At 42.0% G+C, this 18,234-nt stretch overlaps 1 protein-coding gene across 2 annotated transcripts; it reads right to left on the bottom strand.

Annotated features, from left to right (window-relative positions):
- Positions 1 to 395: 395 nt before the first annotated feature.
- On the bottom strand, positions 396 to 17,595 carry zgc:100829 (uncharacterized protein LOC445149 homolog). Of its 2 annotated transcripts, none has more exons than XM_047607062.1 (8): positions 17,488 to 17,595; positions 16,176 to 16,783; positions 13,237 to 13,381; positions 12,944 to 13,046; positions 12,036 to 12,074; positions 11,906 to 11,947; positions 10,243 to 10,549; positions 396 to 1,626 (listed from the first exon to the last, which is right to left on the bottom strand). In XM_047607062.1, exons 2-8 carry the CDS (start codon positions 16,360 to 16,362, stop codon positions 1,415 to 1,417), a joined length of 1,035 nt encoding a protein of 344 aa, XP_047463018.1. In that variant the 5' UTR covers positions 16,363 to 16,783; positions 17,488 to 17,595; the 3' UTR covers positions 396 to 1,414. The 2 variants fall into 2 exon arrangements, with proteins under 2 accessions (XP_047463018.1, XP_047463019.1); XM_047607063.1 differs by having other exon boundaries at positions 10,243 to 10,546.
- Positions 17,596 to 18,234: the final 639 nt, after the last annotated feature.

Below are 18,234 nucleotides of genomic sequence, written 5' to 3'. Positions count from 1 at the left end.
TGAATTTCGTCTGCAAGCTTGTAGCGCATTAGTGTATATTAAGATAGATTGCTCAAACACAGCAGCAACTTGCATGAGGGACTATCAGCTGCCCTGATGAAATTCAAATTAAAATTTAACACTGACCGTGGTGAAGCACGTAGAGCTATTTGCTGAGACTGGACATTTAAAAATGCATATATTCTCAGTAAACCGGCTCCAACTGCCTGACATACGTGTTATAATATTTTTATAGATAATTGATGATATTAACATGTTTGCCCTCAAGCTATGAAATTCGTAAATAAAAAAATATTATGTCATTATGGGATTATGAAGATAGACGTTTTATACATAAACAGAATAAGAATGCAAGAGCGTGAGAGAAATTCAAGAAACAATAAAAAAGACAAAGATTAGGTATAGAAAATATGTAGTTTTATTCTTCATTTGACTGCACCGTACAACCTTGACATTAAAGATCCAGATGTCTCTATTAAACAAGTGACCAATGTTGTAACGCAGTTAAATATCCCATTACAAAATGTTGTCCTCCTTATAGAAAATGCAAAAACAACAACAACAACAACAAAAAAGTCCAACCACTCAAAAATAGGATGGAAAGAAAATAAAGAACAGCAACACAGAGCTGGATTATTTGGCAGCAACTGTCTAACTTGCCAGGATTTGATCCGCTGGGAGTGACAGATGAGTGCATTTGGCACTGTCATTGGTCCACAACAGGTCGCAATGAGACTCCTGCCAGGTGACAGAGGGAGACATACATTGCACTGTAACAAATAAACAACCCTACACTATTCCCTGGGAGGAGACAGCAAGATGAAGGAGGACCCTACTGTACCTTCTTTCACCTCATTATGTCTGCCCATGCCCATTCTTTTGTTTAAGGTGACCAAAAATATAGGAGGAAAAAACTAAACCTGACATGTGTGTGCATGAGCTAATATATACTGTCTCGTAGGTGGTGATAATTATGGAGCTATTGTGTGCACAAGCTTTGTGAAAAGGACTGAAATCTGTGCATCAGAACAACATTAGTATTTTGGTGTGTTTTTCATGTTGCACAAAGTGGAAACACCATCGTCATGTGACATTCATCAATTCCCTGGCAAAAGGTAGAAGAACTGTTTGATAAACAAAAATATTATCCAAATGCAATTAACTGCTTTGGAATTGCTTTCCCACAAATAGTGTTTACAGTACTGCAGCATCCAAAAAGAAAAGAAAAGCATTACATTCAAGCATTTCCATCGCTGTGCTTTGGGAACAATGTGAACATTGCCATTTCTGAGCTCCCTTTGGAGTTCTCCATCGCGATAACCCAGTGGTTCCACATTTGGTGTCTGAAAATGTCTGGTGGGGCTTTATTTGAATCACGGGGACACATGATGCTGGATGGGTGCCCACTCAAGGATTACCTGACGGTTGGTGTGGTTGTCTGACGTAAGTGGCTAGGCTTGCTGGGAAGAGGTGGCTTGATACCACGGGGAGGGGTCTGTACTGGGGTTGTGGTGCTATTAGCGTTAAAGGCTTTCATGAGCTGAGCCACACGGCCACGCCCTTTGCAGCTTGGTGCACTCTCTGATGTCCCGGCAGCACTCCGAGATGTTTCTGATGCAGCAATACCTGAAAAAGACAGATTGTGACTTCATTTAGTGCTCCATGGGTAACAACCGAACTGTTACATACAGAGAGATGAAACATCCACATTGATTTGTTTTAAGTTTGCATTCGAAACTGTCTGTAAACTCTGTCTGTGATCTCAAATGACATGCATAACATTTCCTTCTTTTATACACGAAACTTGGATCTTTCATTAAGTGTATTAGTGTATAAGTGACCTAACGTTTTCTTTGTGGACCAGAAAACATTATGTCAACAGATGTGTTCCTTTAAAATATACATATTAACATTGTATATGTGAATGAAAACGAAAAGTGCACATTCAACAACGTTGTACTAGCAGAAATCCAGTGTTTCTTCACTATTGGAACATTTCTGTTCTCCAAATGCTCTGCCTGGATCTTTCGTCACTCTTTTTCTTTTATGTCTCCTTTTCATTCGCCTCCCTTTATCCCACTCTGGCTGAGCAGAGGTCATCCTCAGTGGAAGTGTAGTAGGGACACAGCTGGGTGTAGTTTGTGTGTGTGTGCTTGCCGAGATACTGTGTTTGGGAGAGGGTGTAATTGAGGGAGGAATGGAGGGAACAGGAGTAACGAAGGGGAGGGAGGGCCGCAGGGACGGCAATGGAAAGCAGACAGACGCTGCTCAGACACCAGAAGGCTTGAGGAGCCACATATTTTTAGCGTCATCCCGGGGGACAGAGATATGTGAGAGCACCCGCGTGCATGGCTTCAGACACACACAAGCACACACTCTCACACACACAAGTACACAAAATAAAATGAAACATGCACAAGCATACACACAGCTTCTAACAGTTACATTTCAGGAGACGCATACATTCTCATGTTACATTCACGTCCGTGCATGCTCTTGCACACATAAACACAGACACGCACCCTCACACATGCTGCTCATGGATTCAGTCACTCATGCAGCCATCTCTGACTAACACCACAGCACAGCACACGGAGGTGGGGTACAGCCAAAACCACACAGGCACTCCTGGGGCCAGGAAACCTTTAAAGCTCTTGATGTCTTGCAGGCATGAAAGGAAAAGACCTAAAGTAGCCTTTAAGGTTGTGTTATTGTTTATTGTTGTTTACTCTCCTTGTTCTCACTCTCTCTTGCCCCTCTCCCTGTGGCTTTGCCACCTCCCTCTACCTTCCTCTTCATCTTCCTCTCCCCTGTCTTGCCCTGGCTTCCTCTGCCCCCTGACCTGCGGTTCCTGTGTTAATGTCCTCTCGCCACGCTGCGTGGGCTTGCCTCTGATTGTCTCGTTGTGTTGTGTGGTCACCACGGAAACCTTGGATAAGCTCCAGCAATTGAGGCTGACACACATTCAGGCACGAACGCACACATACAGAGATACGCACAAACACTGATATGCACACACACACACACTAATGGTCAGAGAGTTTTTAAGCCCAGAGCCTTGGTGAAGGTCTGAGTGGAATGCTTAATATATAGAGAGACACAGAGACAAAGGGAAAATGTGAGGAGTGACAAAGAAGGTTTGATATGGGCATCTATCATACCTACTGTACACACATCTATCTATCTATCTATCTATCTATCTATCTATCTATCTATCTATCTATCTATCTATCTATCTATCTATCTATCTATCTATCTATCTATCTATCTATCTATCTATCTATCTATCTATACAGTGCTGTGCAAAAGGTTTAGACAGGTGTGACAAAATGCTCTAAGAATGCTTTCAAAATTGGAAGTGTTAACAAAATGCAGTGAATGAACAGATCAAATCAAACCAATATTATGACCCATGTGATGACCCATTGCCTTAAAGTCAATTCTTCTAAGTCCACTTGCACACAGTTTTTGAAGGAACTCGGCTGGTTGGTTGTTCCAAACATCTTGGAGATCTAACCACAGATCTTCTGTGGATGAAGGCTTGCTCAACTCCTTCTGTCTCCTCATGTAATCTCAGACACACTCCATGATGTTGAGACCAGGGCTCTGTGGGGACCCACTTCTTGTTCTTCTTTATGCTGAAGTAGTTCTTAATGACCTTGACTGTATGTTTGGGTTCTTTGTCATGCTACAGAATAAATTTGGGCCCCTGATGGTATTGCTGATTTTCTCAACGTTGAGGACACCATTAATCCTGGCCAAATCCCCAACTCCATTTGCAGAAATGCAGCCCCAAACTTGCAAGGAACCTCCAACATGCTTCACTGTTGCCTGCAGACACATTATTGTTCCGCTCACCAGCCCTTCGGTGAACAAACTGTCTTCTGCTACAGCCAACTATTATATCAAATTTTAACTCATGTGTCCAGAGCACCTGCTGACATTTTTCTGATCCCAGTTCCCATGTTGTCGTGCATAGTTGAGTCGCTGAGTTGGGAGATTTTTGGCTAGAACTCTTCCATGAAGACCACTTCTGGCCAGACTTCTCCAGAGAGTAGATGGGTGTTCCTGGGTCCCACTGGTTTCTGCCAGTTCTGAGCTGATGGCACTGCTGGACATCTTCCAGTTTCAAAGGGAAATAAGCTTTATGTGTTTTTCATCTGCTGCACTCAGTTTCCTTCCCTGACTTTGTGCAAGTGTACCTATAAGGATGATGCTGGTTGGAAGGTAGAGAGTAGTAACACCAAATATTGATTTGGAATTTGATAAAAATAAACAATCATTATTTATATTTTGAAAGCATTCTTTGTTTACAGCATTTTTTTCCCCACACCTGCCTAAAACTTTTGCACAGTACTGTATATATTCACTCATCAGAGAAGAGAATGGCCATGAGCCTTCTGAGGGTGTCCTGTGGTGTCTGGAAACAGAATGCTGTCACTGGGGGCTTTTAGGTCCTATGGGTTGGGGAGAGTGTGCATTTATTTAAACCTTAAAGCATTTGCATCTGAACTCCTCAGAAACAGTCATTAAAACCACCTTTAAAACACAAAATAATCCAAAATTTTTAAAGTGAATTTTTTCTCATCTCTCAGGTCATAAATGTTTGGGGGTCTGTCTTAAAAGACCTCCACCTCTCTGGCAGTGAGGAGGGAGAGGTTGGTGGGTAGTGTGGGGCGGTAAGGGGGAATTCCCGACTAGCAAGCCTGCACTGAAGGGCAGGGAGGAAGAGAAGTGTAGGTGTGTGCGTTTGTGTGTGATAGTACGTGTGTGTGCGTAGAAGCGTGGGGGCAGGCCTCTGAGTGGGGGCTGGGGCCCCTGTCACTTATCAGCTCTGGCTGAGCGTCGCCCCGGGCTAGAGTTGGGAAGCAGCGCTGGAATGCGTGTCCTTCCCTCTGAAGGTGAAGAGAGAGGAGAGGAAAGCCGACGAGCTGACAGTTAACGGTTTATAAACACAAACACGGACGAATGCACGCATTAACATACTGACAGCTACTAAGGATTGATACACTTTCATGGTCACGCAACTATCCTCAAATCATGACCCACATTTCTGCAACTCTAAGTTTAGTTACACAAATTTTTCCACTGTCCCTCCACCCTCCACTCACTATGAAAAACATCATCCATAATATGGCTTCCAGTTTCATTTTTAAGCAGATGGCACACAATTTTAACATGTGTCCAAGTTATCAGTAATATCCATCATTGATCACCCAGTTTTCAGTGGCATTGGTTGTTGTGTGAGTGAGTTGAGTGGTTCAAACAAAATTTTTAGTTTTTTCTTGTTTGCAAAGCTTATTTGCTGCAAATATTAAGTTCTTGGCAGCTTAGAATTTGTTTTAGGTAACAAACACACAAGAAAATGGTGAGAAAGAGTCAGTATGTTTAAATGCACATGAAAAAAAAATGAATTATTGCCTTAATCCAACTTTAACTGGACAATTTAAGTGCATGTAAACACGTCATTCCGACTAAAATCTGAGTTCTCCTTATACGATTTAGGCACCCACAAAATGCAATAGGAAATTGATTTTCTCTGGCACGTATATGCTCAATCAGACTTTCAACTGGACAACGCATATGGGCATGTGCCACAACCGCTGTGCTGGCATATGACCCTGGAACAAAAACATCCAAGAAAGACGGTCACAGAAAAAGAAGGTAACCAGAGCCGATAGAAGAACCACCTGAGAGATAGCATGCATCATATCTGGACCAGAAGTAGCACATTATGTACGAGAATAAAAAAAACTGTACTATTATCCATCTTGATGTGTGAAATTCCGGTCTGCTGCATGAACCTCTCTTGCTTATTATCTGACATGTTAGGTCAACCGGAAAGGAGGCAGTATTAACCTGCTGATAAGACACATATCGCCACCTAGTGTGGAGGAGGAGGACATGTTCCCGTTCATTACTCGGTGTTCTCTGTTGGATGTGAACTGTGATAAGGACCACATTCAGAAAGAATTTCGAGCATAGTTTGATAGTTTGAAGTTGTGCATGGAAACTCATTGAGTGATTTGTAATTCACACATGAATTGCTCAAAGTACATACATTTATTCTTTTTATATTATATATCGTATTATTATTTCATTATTTCATCACTTATTTATTTTAGCTGATGTTTCTATGTGGCAACATAACAGGTAAGCTAAGATGGTGTATCCTGTCAGACAAAAATATAATCACGTGTTTATAATGAAAACTTATTCTATCTACTAATTTGCAAAACAATCACATCGCTTTCCTGATATTTGACAACAACATATTGTCAATATCTAGAAATTAATACAAATGTATCCAACCTCCAACCTCCATACAATGAATTGCTCTGGTGTTATTAGATTTGGGAGTTTAGAACTTTTTGGTCCAGCTCAAGTGGTTGCTTGTAAACAATAAAGCAGATTATCAAGTGATTTTTCTACAAGGGCCTCATGTGCCACGGTCCCTGTTCACAGGATGCAGAAATCCTTGTCATCACCCACATTTAAAAGAAAACAGCTGAGGCATAAGCCTCATCCTCGCTGGTCTCCTCCCCTCGGAACAAACTTCCTGTCATGTCAAGGACAGACACTCCGTCAGTATTTTTTTTGTCCCGAGTCAAGACACATTTATTCAGCACTGTGTTCAGCTCACCTCAACTCCAACCACACCAGCTGTTCTTTTGCCTTCCCTTTCCCTTTCTTTCCTCCTCCCTGCATTCGTCTGTTATTTGCTGCCCTGGCATTGTCCAGAGATCTGATATCAGTTGCTCATGTGAGTGCATCTACACACACACACGCATGCACACACGCACACACACGCACAGCATGTAAATGCTAGAACAATTTATTGAAATTGTATATTTTTTTCCTTCTTTGTATCCAGATTTTAGTTATTTGTTCTCTGTAAAATGGTTCCAAAAATGGTTCTAGTTCCACATGATAAATCTCCTTAAAAGCTCTGAGCTCATTACACATGCCTCCCCAAACAGATTTACCTGAAATTCAGGTATGAAATACACTCACTTGTCACTTTATTAGGTACACCTGTTCAATTGCTTGTCAACACAAATAGCTAATCAGCCAGTCACATGGCTGCAATTTGATGCATTTAGTCATGTAAAGGAGATCAAGACAACGTGCTGAAGTTCAAATCGAGCATCAGAATGGGGAAGAAAGGGGATTTATTTAAGTGACTTTGAACGTGGTATGGTTGTTGGTGCCAGACGGCTGGTCTGATTATTTCAGAAACTGCTGATCAACTGGGATTTTCACGCACAACCATCTCTAGAGGTTACAGAGAATGGTCCGAAAAAGAAAAAATATCCAGTGAGGGGCTGTGTTGTTGATGCGAGAAGTCAGAACTTCGCACAGGCTCACCAAAACTGGACAATAGAAGATTGGAAAAACATTGCCTGGTCTGGCAAGTCTTGATTTCAGCTGCAACATTTGGATGGCAGGGTCAGAAGTTGGAGTAAACAACATGAAAGCATGGATCCATCCTGCCTTGTATCAATGGCTCAGGCTGCTGGTGGTGGTGCAATGGTGTGGGAGATATTTCCTTGGCTCACTTTAAGCCACTTAGTACAAACTGAGCATGTCACAGTCTACCTGAGTATTGTTGTTGACCATGTCCATCCCTTTATGACCACAGTGTACCCATCTTCTGACGGCTACTTACAGCAGGATAATGCACCATGTCACAAAGCTCATATTGTCTCAAACTGGTTTGTTGAGCATGACAATGAGTTCACTGAACTCCAATGGCCTCCACAGTCAGTAATGCGATTGGCATCAATTGTGTCATGCAGAAGTCTGGTACACAGCTGACAGCCCTATTTGACAACTGTTATAATTCAGCTTAGCTAGCTTAGTAAAGATATATGGCACTCCATCATTAATTTAAGGACTGAAGGTCAGTCAGTCCAGAAAATTGCAAAAACTTGTGTCCTATCAATTCATGTGAGTCACCAGCTTCAGAAATTGCATGTTAACATCACCTCGGATTAGAGCCCAGATAAATACCACGCTTTCTAGTAGCAGACACATCTCTACATCGACTGTTCAGAGGGGACTGCAAATCAACAAACAACAAGCAGAGGAGATTTGTTTGGGTCAAGAAGCACAGGGAATGGACATTAGACCAGTGGAAACCTGTGCTCTGGTCCGATGAGTTCAAATTTGAAATCTTTGGTTCCACCCACCATGTCCTCCCATGTGCGATTCCCATCATTAAGCATGGAGAAGAAGGTGTGATGGTGTGGGGGTGTTTTGCTGGTGTGAGTGAAGACAAAAGGGCCAACAAGTACTCAGCATGTACTCATTCAAGACTGTTGGAAAACCATTTCAGGTGACTACCTCTTGAAGCTCATCCAGAGAATGCCAAGCAGTAATCAAAGCGAAGGGTGGCTATTTGTATCTAAAACTGAAGTATCTAAAGTATAGACCATGTTTTGAGTTATTTCACATTTTTTGTGTACTGCATAATTCATAGTTTTAATGCTTTCAGTGAGAATCTACAATGTAAATAGAAGGTGTGTCTAAACTTTTGACTGGTAGTGTGTGTACATACAATCAATTCAACTTTGTAAAGTACTGAAGCATACAGTCAAAAGAAAACACAGTCATTCAGTCTGGAGGAAGTGTCTGTTTAAGCGTCGCTAAATTCCTGTTGAGTTGAGACCACTGACAAAATCTAAAGAAAATGTTACACTGACACATTTTCTTGTTAAATACGTCGCTGTCTGTAACCTCCAGAAAGTGTTGCAGCATATTTCTGTTGCGAGTGTGTTGCAGGATGAGCATTTTTCCAGCAGAGGGACTTTTATAGTGATGTTCTGCCTTACTGGACTTATTTTTTATTTTTTTATTTTAATTTTTTTTTACAATATCTTTAATATCCACTGGATGGTGCTAACTTCATCTGTACACTGACAGTTTTTATGCATAACTGGGTCACTGAGTGTTGAATGAGTGTTTGGTTAGTTCATGAAATTGGATCCTGGGTTTAATTGGGAAGAAAGGAATTATTATACTAATTAAGATAAGATAATCTTTTAATTTATGCCATAGTGTGAATAAAATATGTAAAGTTTACAGCAAAGTCTATTTCAGGGCTGTGGCTGTGGCTCAGTGGTTAGAGCAGGTTGTCCAAGCTAGAAAGTTAGCAGTTTGATACTCGAATGTGCCACGTGCAGAAGTTGCTCCCAGTATAGTCCCACAAACTGTCTGTGGCTTTGACAGATGCTTTAGAAAGGTGCTATACAAAGACGAGGCTGTGAAGATGTGAAAACTAGTAAGGGGAGCAGTTTTGGGCTAGTATTGCCAGCACACTCTCCTTATGTCATTACAACATGACATGTTTACTCTGGTAGCTCTGTTTACTCTGCAAAGACAGAGCTGACAATATTGTCATATAAAACATATAACCCAAGTGACATATACTTTTATACACTGCTGAGTGTGACGTTTAAAATTTAGCACAAACAATATTTTTGTTTTTGTTTCCAAATATTATTTACTGATGATTTAATATAGGTTTATAGGATTTACTATAGGTATTTTTGTTAAGATTTTAACCTTTATATTATGACTGACACTTTATTCAGCTAATATTAAATGACTGTTTATGTGCCATTGCTGAAGAACCAATGTTATATGCTTCCTGTATGCCTCTTATGGCATTAAACTTGATCTGGCTAAACCACCAACCACCTCCTTATCTGGAGACAATCTCACTATTAGTATTCACTCAAGACAAAAGAGAACCTCCCAGACTGAGCAGGTGTGCAGAAAGGGATGCGGTACCAGGGGACAAATCCCAGTCACGCAAGCTCTTTTTTCCCCCCCTTCTACACAGGCTCCTTTTTCTCTGCCAGTCCATAAAGATTCCAGGGGGCTAAAGCACTATTTGGCAAGTGCATTGGGTTTGGGGAAATAAATCCTTCTTCATTGCTGCAGCGCTGAGAAACCTATTTAGTATGAACTTTGCTCAGACTGCTTCTGCTTAGCTCTACACAGGCATTGCTACTTTCAGAGAAGAAGCAGTGGTGGTGATTACCATCAAAGCTAGTTGCAATACTGTGGTCTTAATGTGCAGCCCATATGAATGTCCCATCTTTCTCAAAGATTTAGTGTCTAAGAAAAGAAAAGTAAAAATGTAAGAAAAGTAACACTAGTTATGGCAGATTTCCTGACATTAGCGATATTTATTTTGACTTTGGATGAAACATGGGCTCTTATATGTTCACTCACCTTTCCCGCCCTGTGATTCCTGGGGATTCTGAGGGCCCTGTGAGCACGGGCTGCCTTTGGTGGCTGACGACATTCCAGAGTCTATTTTGGCAGTGCTGGAAGGAAGGAAGAGGCAGGAAGAGGATGGTGTGGTGGTGGCCGGCCTCGGGTTTGTGAGGCCGGGTCTTGTGTTGACGTAGCCTGGTGGCGCATTTGCAGAAGCTGGTCTCACGTTGACAGGGCTAGTTCTCATGGGAGGCCTGGAGCAGATGGATGGCTGGGGAGCTGACTTCTCCTCGGTAGCACTGGCTGACTTCAGCTCAGGCTGCTGAGTGAAGAGTGACAAAAGAGGACAGAGGAGTGGGATCAGTGTTGACAGTTAATTCGCATACAGTGGAATTACTGTCATGTTTGATTAAATCATTGGATAAATGATTCACCAAATTACAGTTCTCCAGTGACAACACTGTGCCATCATGAAACACACAGAACTATGACCACTGATTAAGGGTTTAAAGATGTGAGGAGAGAAAATTATAAGGTGACTTGAAAATCAAGCTGCCTCGCTAATCTTCCTTCTTGATCTTACGCCTTCTTAATCAACAATCTCACTCTCTCCTAGTCTCTTGCTCTTGCTCTCCTCTCCTCTTTGAATAAACTGGAGAAAACCTGCATGATCGTGAGCAACAGCACCCAACCAGCCCTTCCCCTTTTCCTGGAATAAATCACTCCATCTACAAACAAGACAAAATAATGACTCTTGTAAGGGGAGGCTTAGTGCTGGGAATTCCTGGCTGTCACACTGGCCAAACCTCGTAAGGTGTGTATGTTCATTGCCACATGAGTGTGAGTGGGCCAGGGATGTGCTGGGGCCTGTAATATGGAGAGCCGAGAGGCATAGGCATAAGAAACGAGGCATTTTCTTCTATGGTAAGGAGGAGGGAAAAACTGAGAACAGAGGAGAGCTCAGAGCTCACGCGCCCAAACCTCAGGAGACTATCCCACAATCCCATCCATCTGCGACTGACGCATTCTCTATCTATGGCGTTTTAATTCCCTGATCAAGTTCATCAACCATCTGTTCTAGGGCAGTCCAGAAATTCTGCCTTGCCTCTGTGATTCAGCTGTTCTTGCAGAGTGTGTCACCTGCACACACACACACACACACACACACACACACACACACACACACACACACACACACACACACACACACACACACACAACACACACGCATGCACATAAACAGAAAGAAAGCAAGGGGAGACAGAGAGCAAACTCTCCAGACAACGTAAGGCTGGAGCGATGATGGAGCCAGTGGGAGGACAGTTCGGTTCAGCTGTTCCCCAGAGAGAGCTGCGAGGGGTGCGGCAACTCAGACAAGACCAAACACAGGGAGGGAGAGAAAGCTGGGAGAAAGATGATCTGCAGAGAGGCTGGGAGCGAAGGGACAGCTGGCCTCAACCACCATTTCCTGTTACTCACAGACGGTGGAAGGACCATGAAAAGACATATAGGACACATTTAAAGAGCTAAAGAGACAATTGTTAATCATAAAAATGAGAGGTGTTCTTTAGTATAGACGGCATTCAAAAATAAACTTGAATGGAAGCCAAAGAGGGCAACATATTTTAAAAGCTTATTGGATCACAGCAAAAAGAGCATTACTCTGATTCATAAATACCTTCTGCGCCGCTGTAGTTGGTGAATGCTCGCTCACTGACACCTGTGGGTTTAACAAAGACATTGCACATGAGGCCATGATGCAACGCTAGAGCTCAGCTCAGCTAAAGAAGGCGGTTGCTTCAACTCACCGGCAGAGGGAGCAAAGTGCTCGTCTCCTCACATTTCCCCTGTTGGGAGAGACACGTTAGTTGATACCAGAGAAGCGACACGTCATCCTCCATAACTTTTGTGTCAATCCACTACTTGGACAGTGCAGGGGAAAACAACTTTAAGAGTTTAGTCAAGCTATGAAAAGTCTTTAGACATCTAAAAAAACTAAACAAAAAAAAAAAAAAAAAAAAAACATGTTTTAAAAAGTGTGTAGAAAAAACAGAGACCAGCTGGGGACCCTCGTATTTCCACTGAATGAGCAGCGAGCAGCTTTAGCTCAGAGAAGCACTGCGGCCAGGCCAGATGAGACCATCCACGCTGGCTTGCTCTTGCTCAGTGTGTGCAGGGTAGCCATGACAACGCAGCAAATCTCTTTTTGAGATAGAAACAAAGAAAAAGAAAAAGGAGGCAAGCCCCAACACCACTCTCCAAAATCAACACACAAAGCCCACATACACAAAATATCCCCAATCATCGGCACCTTATTTTGAGACAAGACTGAGAGTTTAACAGGGGAGGTTTTGGGGAGATTGAGTTTCACCAGCTGTGCTCAAAAGACTAATTGATAGTTTTTTGCAAACTGCTCTGCAGGTATGTGAAGTAACAGTTAAATGACAGAAGCATCAAATTTGGGGATATATGGAACCACAGAATGAGTCTGACAGACAAGTGCTTCTTAATCTTTTTTTTTGTATCATGTCATATTATGTCATATTATTATATTATGTAACATTTAAATTCCTTGGTCAGGTGTTAGTTGTTTGATTAAACGATAATAAATTTAAGAATGGACAATATTTTAAGTATAAAAAAAAACATCCGATTTTTTCCATCCTTTGTTTATCTTTGTCTTAAGATTTCTTAACACAAACAAACAGCTACACACCTTTAAATTAGGCGATATGCTTGGCTGTGTTGTAGGAGGGAGATTTTCCCTCTCAGTTCTGACGTGCTCTGTGTTTTTTCTGATCTTCAGGATAGTTGGGTGGCTGTAAAACACAATCAGACCATGTCATTTCCCTTGACACTTAGAGTACATTCTTTTCCATAAAGTTAAATCATGCCCTTGACCAACGCTGACACATACAGATTTGCTCACACATTTGGCTCTACCTCTGCTGCTTCTCTTGCCTGTAATCTAATCAGTCCCTGTGTGTTTTATACTAAAAAGGCCATTACTGTGTGTTGTTCTGAAGGCTGGGCTCCTTTTTTTCTACAATTCCTGAGCAGATGAACTTGGAGGTCAACTCATCCACCTCCCCAATCACATTGACAGCCACGTCTCCATCCCGACCGAGCAGCCAGTTCACACTCTTGCCGTTGGCTGTTGAAAACACAAATACAAAATGTGATTTAGCCAGCTGTTAAAAAAAAGAAAAAAAAAGAAAAGAAAAATGTGGTCAAAAAGACTGAAAGTAGAATATGGCTGAGAGTGAGGGAAGGAGAATATGCACTGAAGATATTAAAATAACACTTAATAAAAATGAAAAAAATTAATAATAACTTCAAGAAAGATATGTGTAAAGTAATTGGCCAACAGTTAAAGCTGTCTTTATGATAAGTGCTCTGGTCTCTGTGATTATCAGTTTTAGCTGTGGTCATTTTGAAATGAAACCAGCTATTCACCTGATCAGTTCGGTCTGTTGTTTTGGTTAGACAGAGTCAGGGCTCAACACAAACATATGCGACAGGACACCCAGGGTCATACGGACAATATAAACAGATTCAATGTTATGAATCCCCGTTAGTCTGATTTAGCACCCATTTTGACTCAAACTCAAGAAATATCAAATAACATGATCTTTATCTAATGTGATGTTACGTTACCATGCCCACTTGGCTCCTCCTTATCAGTCTATGTGAGATCACTGAGTTCTAACAAGCCTGCATGCATATAAATATATGTCATAGCCCTGTGACTATGTTTGGGAGCACAGAAGAGTCCGTTTATAGAGATAATCCGGCTGACACAGGCCCAGAAGGCGAGCATGTTGGTTGAAAACAGGATAGCATACTTTTGTAGTCAACTGGTTTTGCCAGCCTGCCCTGTGGATCACATTCCAGCAGGGCATACCAGGATGACTATGAATACAGCAGTCAGAACAAACCTTGATAAACAAACTAACAACCTGGACAAACGGCTAAAACTACAACACCTTTGTCAGGTGCACATGACATAACTCATGTCACGTCAGCATAGAGTTAAAATATAATTTCCTACAACAATCATGTGGCAAACTGCCTCATCAAATTGAACAGCCATCACATGAACACTAATTACCACAAAGTCAGCTCAACCAGAGCAGAAGTCCCATGATTAGAAAGAGCTGAATGCTAAATGTAAGCTCTGAACGTCTACTGAGCGGGACATTGGGACACTGACTTCATTCTGTGTGTAAAAAATGAAAACAAAACAAAAAAAACAAAACAACAACCTTAGCCTGTGAGCTCTTCCACAAGGCCAACCAGATAAACTCAAAGTCTCTCTTTGTTTTTCAAACACATACATTTCCTGCAAGCTTCCTGTTTCGCCCTCAACTAATTGTTTGAAAGATTGAGTCTTGACTTCCTTCCTTTTTTTTTCTTTTTTAACACTGAAACATGCACTATCCCCCATTTCCTGTGCACAAAACCCAAGTAGCCTGTGTGGGGAAGAGTTTCAACCATGTGATCTTCGTGCAGCCTCCTAAGGACAGCTGCCTTGGTCATTCAGAGATAAAAAGAGCACTGTTCTCTCACTCTGTGCTGCAGTTGATATCAGGGGCTTTGTGATTAGAAAACAGATCACATTACTGTATTAATCAGAGTTAATGCACCAACTGCAATGTGCTGTAAATTTATGTAATATTTAATATTTTATTGGGGGTCCAGCAACTGCTGCATCTACCTGAATCTGTTTTCCTTTCCACGTGGGAGTACTTCTTAAGAATATAAAACTAGAACAATGTTGTATGTCAGTCATTACACAATGCATTTCTCATACTAAGACTCTCTACTGGGACACACAACAGAAAATGCAGACAGGCCAGGTTCTGCATGCGTCAAACCAGTTTCAAGTCAGACCTGTGGTTTCTGGTTGTTGTGCTTTGTCTGAATGCTCCATGCATATACTGTTAACATCATCTTTCGCTTTTTGAGCAAATGTCAGGATATCATTCACATTTCCCCCTTGCACTTCTTTGTAATCATTACATCTGTTACATCAGAGTTTTCATTCGTCATCCATCCAACGCACATTCCAGACATGAGTGAAACCTGTATGGTAACAAGTGAAACTTAGAGCTTAAAAGCGCAATGTGTGTGAGAACAGTATTCAACATTCAGATACAGTCTTGATAGCAGCTCTCGGACACTATTAGCTTGTGTAAATATTAACATTATCTGTGAGTATGATGTTAACATCTGTTAACATCAAATGCTTCTTTGAAGTTTGACTCGGTGTACAGAAGAAACACTTTAATCAGGGCTGTTTCAAGACACTCTGGGGGCCATAGGCAAGAGGCATCTCAGGGGTCCCATTAGGGAGACTCCCAACATGTTGTTGTTGCAGTGTCTTAGGGGGTTTCAAGTTGTGTCGTTGATTATTGACCAAATGTCAGCAGTCCCCACTAGCAAGCAGCCACTAGAAGGGGGGCCCATTAGTGTCTATATGGGTCCCATCATTGTCATTGATATGGACCAAAATCAGCAATCTCTGGGAGTCCCATCCAGTTTGGGGCCCTAGGCAATTGTCTAGTTTGCCTGTCCGCTTGCAGCAGTCCTGACTTTAATGAGTTAATTGTATTTGACAGAACTAGCCAAACGGACCTCAGATAATGTATCCTTTGACAAATAGCTTTTAAGATCACAGGCAACATTGGTCAGTTTAGGTTGTTTGTCACAGCCAATACTTGCACACGTGCTTCAGAAGTCCACTTGTCACAGTTAACTCAGGGGGCACCATGCTAACATCCGGTCAAAACAGATTAAGAATCCAGTTCTTAGAAGGAGAACAGATGATATCCAGCCAAGAGCTTTGTTAACGTCAGTGTTGAAAAACTTGAAGCTGCACCCTGTTGCTCTGGACTGACAGGAAGTTGACAAAAGGTGAGGAGGTGGTGATGCGTCGGGATGCTTACCTTTTCGTGGCTTTGTTCGCTTGAACTCGGTGTCCCCGCCTTCTCTCTCCAGCTTCTCCTCTCGCTCCTTCCAGCGCCTCACTTGCTCCTGGCGCATTTTCAGGAACAGAGTCTTTTTCTGGTCCTCATTGAGAGCGTCCAGCACATCAGGGTCGATGTACATATCCTTTAAAATCTGCTGCAGCATGGTGGTGGATGTACGGGTTAATTGCTACCACCAGGAACAGCTGTAGGAGGGAGGTGGCGCTGTCCTTTGGCCAGCAGCTTTCTTGAGGTGGACAGTTTATAGTGGCGCTTTATAGCCTCATGTTATTAGTTGAACCCTTTGGCAACTTATTGAACCTACTCTTATTTAGCCGCATAAAGCCTTCTTCATGAATCAAGGCGTATGCTTGTTCTCGCATTTGCACATGCTACACAATCTCACACATACATACATACACTTATAACCATGCTTAGACTCACACAAACACACACACACACACACACACACACACACACATACACACACAATCCTCTTTCCCTTCCTCTTTCCCTTCTGTGTCTTGGTCAGTCTCCCCTCACCACTAAGCAGTCACTTTTACTTTGGAGTTCATCGTTGGGACAACCTGAAAGAAAAACAGCAACATTTTGTATGATTGAGCTATGTCCTTTTCAGTGTGGCAATGTCATACATAGTTCTTGATGACGGAAGCTTGTTTCTTTTAGAAACTCTTTTGAAATTCCTTTTCAGTGGATCATTTTGTCCCTCCCACCATCAACACAGAAAAGCCCAAAGCCTCTGTTTCTGCACTGACAGAAAGACTGTAGTCCAGAATGGGAGGAGATTCCAAAGGAATGGGACTGTTTCTGTCATCAGCAGCTCACCTCGCCCCTTTCCTTCCCCTCCCCTCCGCTCCCCCCTTCCCCCTCTCGCCACTTCCCCTCCCTACATCCCTTCCCAAACCCATGTTCCTCCTTTCTTCCTAAGACTCCCACAAGATAGCGGCTCCATTTTGGTCTGGTTGTAAGAAAAAAAGAAACAGGGTCATAGACTTGAACAGCATGAGCCAGTTTCTCTAACAAGGGGATTGAAATGGACTCCTCCAATCACAGTGGGTAGTTAAACAATGGCTACCTCCTCCAAGCAGCACTTGGAGGGAAAGAAAGCTTGTCAGACTAAGAACTATCTCACTGGTGGAATACAGATTTGTGTCTGCTAAACACATTGAAGAGAACAGAGAAGGGAAACCAGGAAAGTGAGCGGAGAAAGTGAGTGTTACAGAGCAAGAGGGGGTTGTAAAAGAAGGGTAGAATTTGCTGAAGTACTCACAGTGGGATGTAGACAGCCGCTCCACAGCAGTGTATGCTAACTAAGCTGAGAGAGTCAGAGCGCCTGTGGGTCCTCCTCGTCTTTGTGTGTATGACTGGGCTGATGACATCACAGCATTCCATAATCTCTCAACCTCCCTCTCCCTCCCTCTCTCTCTCTCTCTCTCTCTCACACACACGCACGCATTTTCTTTTTTAAAAAAAGGGAAGAGTGCAATATAACACATTCAGCATTCAGTGAGACAATAAAAAACAGAAGAAAAAACTTTCAAGGTCCTTTTCCACACTTACTTGCTAGGTCCACGCAAAAAGGAATGTATCTTTATATTAGATGACTGTCCTAATGTTCAGTTCATGTTGAAATGGCATCACAAAGGTGGTAATTCTGTAGGATCATTTTGGAGGATGTTGTTTGTGAAACTGAATTCAACTGTTTTGTCATTTAGCCTTTCCCACTGACTAAAACGGAGTTGTCAAACAATAGAAACATGTTTTGATACAACACGATACAATTAAAGTTCTGTAGACTACAGTCTCCAAAATAAAATGCAACTTTTTTTTTTTTTTTTTTTTTTTTTTTTAAATGAAGTATAAATACCATAACCTCCATGAAGCTAAGATCTAGAACAGGAGTGTTCCATTACAATGCATTTGTTTTCAGTAGTGAAACTTGCATGATGTAAGATGTTGTTCAGATGAGCCTGAGCTTTTTTTCACATTGCCCTTTGATTTTTTCTTTTCGTTCTTC

The sequence above is a fragment of the Mugil cephalus genome, chromosome 15 (genome assembly GCF_022458985.1).
Source record: "Mugil cephalus isolate CIBA_MC_2020 chromosome 15, CIBA_Mcephalus_1.1, whole genome shotgun sequence".
NCBI lineage: Eukaryota > Metazoa > Chordata > Actinopteri > Mugiliformes > Mugilidae > Mugil > Mugil cephalus.
Note: the sequence above shows the minus strand (reverse complement) of the source record. Positions and strands in the feature narration are given on the sequence as shown.

Coding starts and splice junctions, on each gene's coding strand:
- zgc:100829 (XM_047607062.1), bottom strand. CDS start 16,362: ATGCTGCAGCAGATTTTAAAGGATATGTACATCGACCCTGATGTGCTG. Junction 12,075..12,943: donor GCATATCGCCTAATTTAAAG/GTGTGTAGCTGT, acceptor CTCTCCCAACAG/GGGAAATGTGAGGAGACGAG. Junction 10,550..11,905: donor CAACTACAGCGGCGCAGAAG/GTATTTATGAAT, acceptor CTCTTCACTCAG/CAGCCTGAGCTGAAGTCAGC.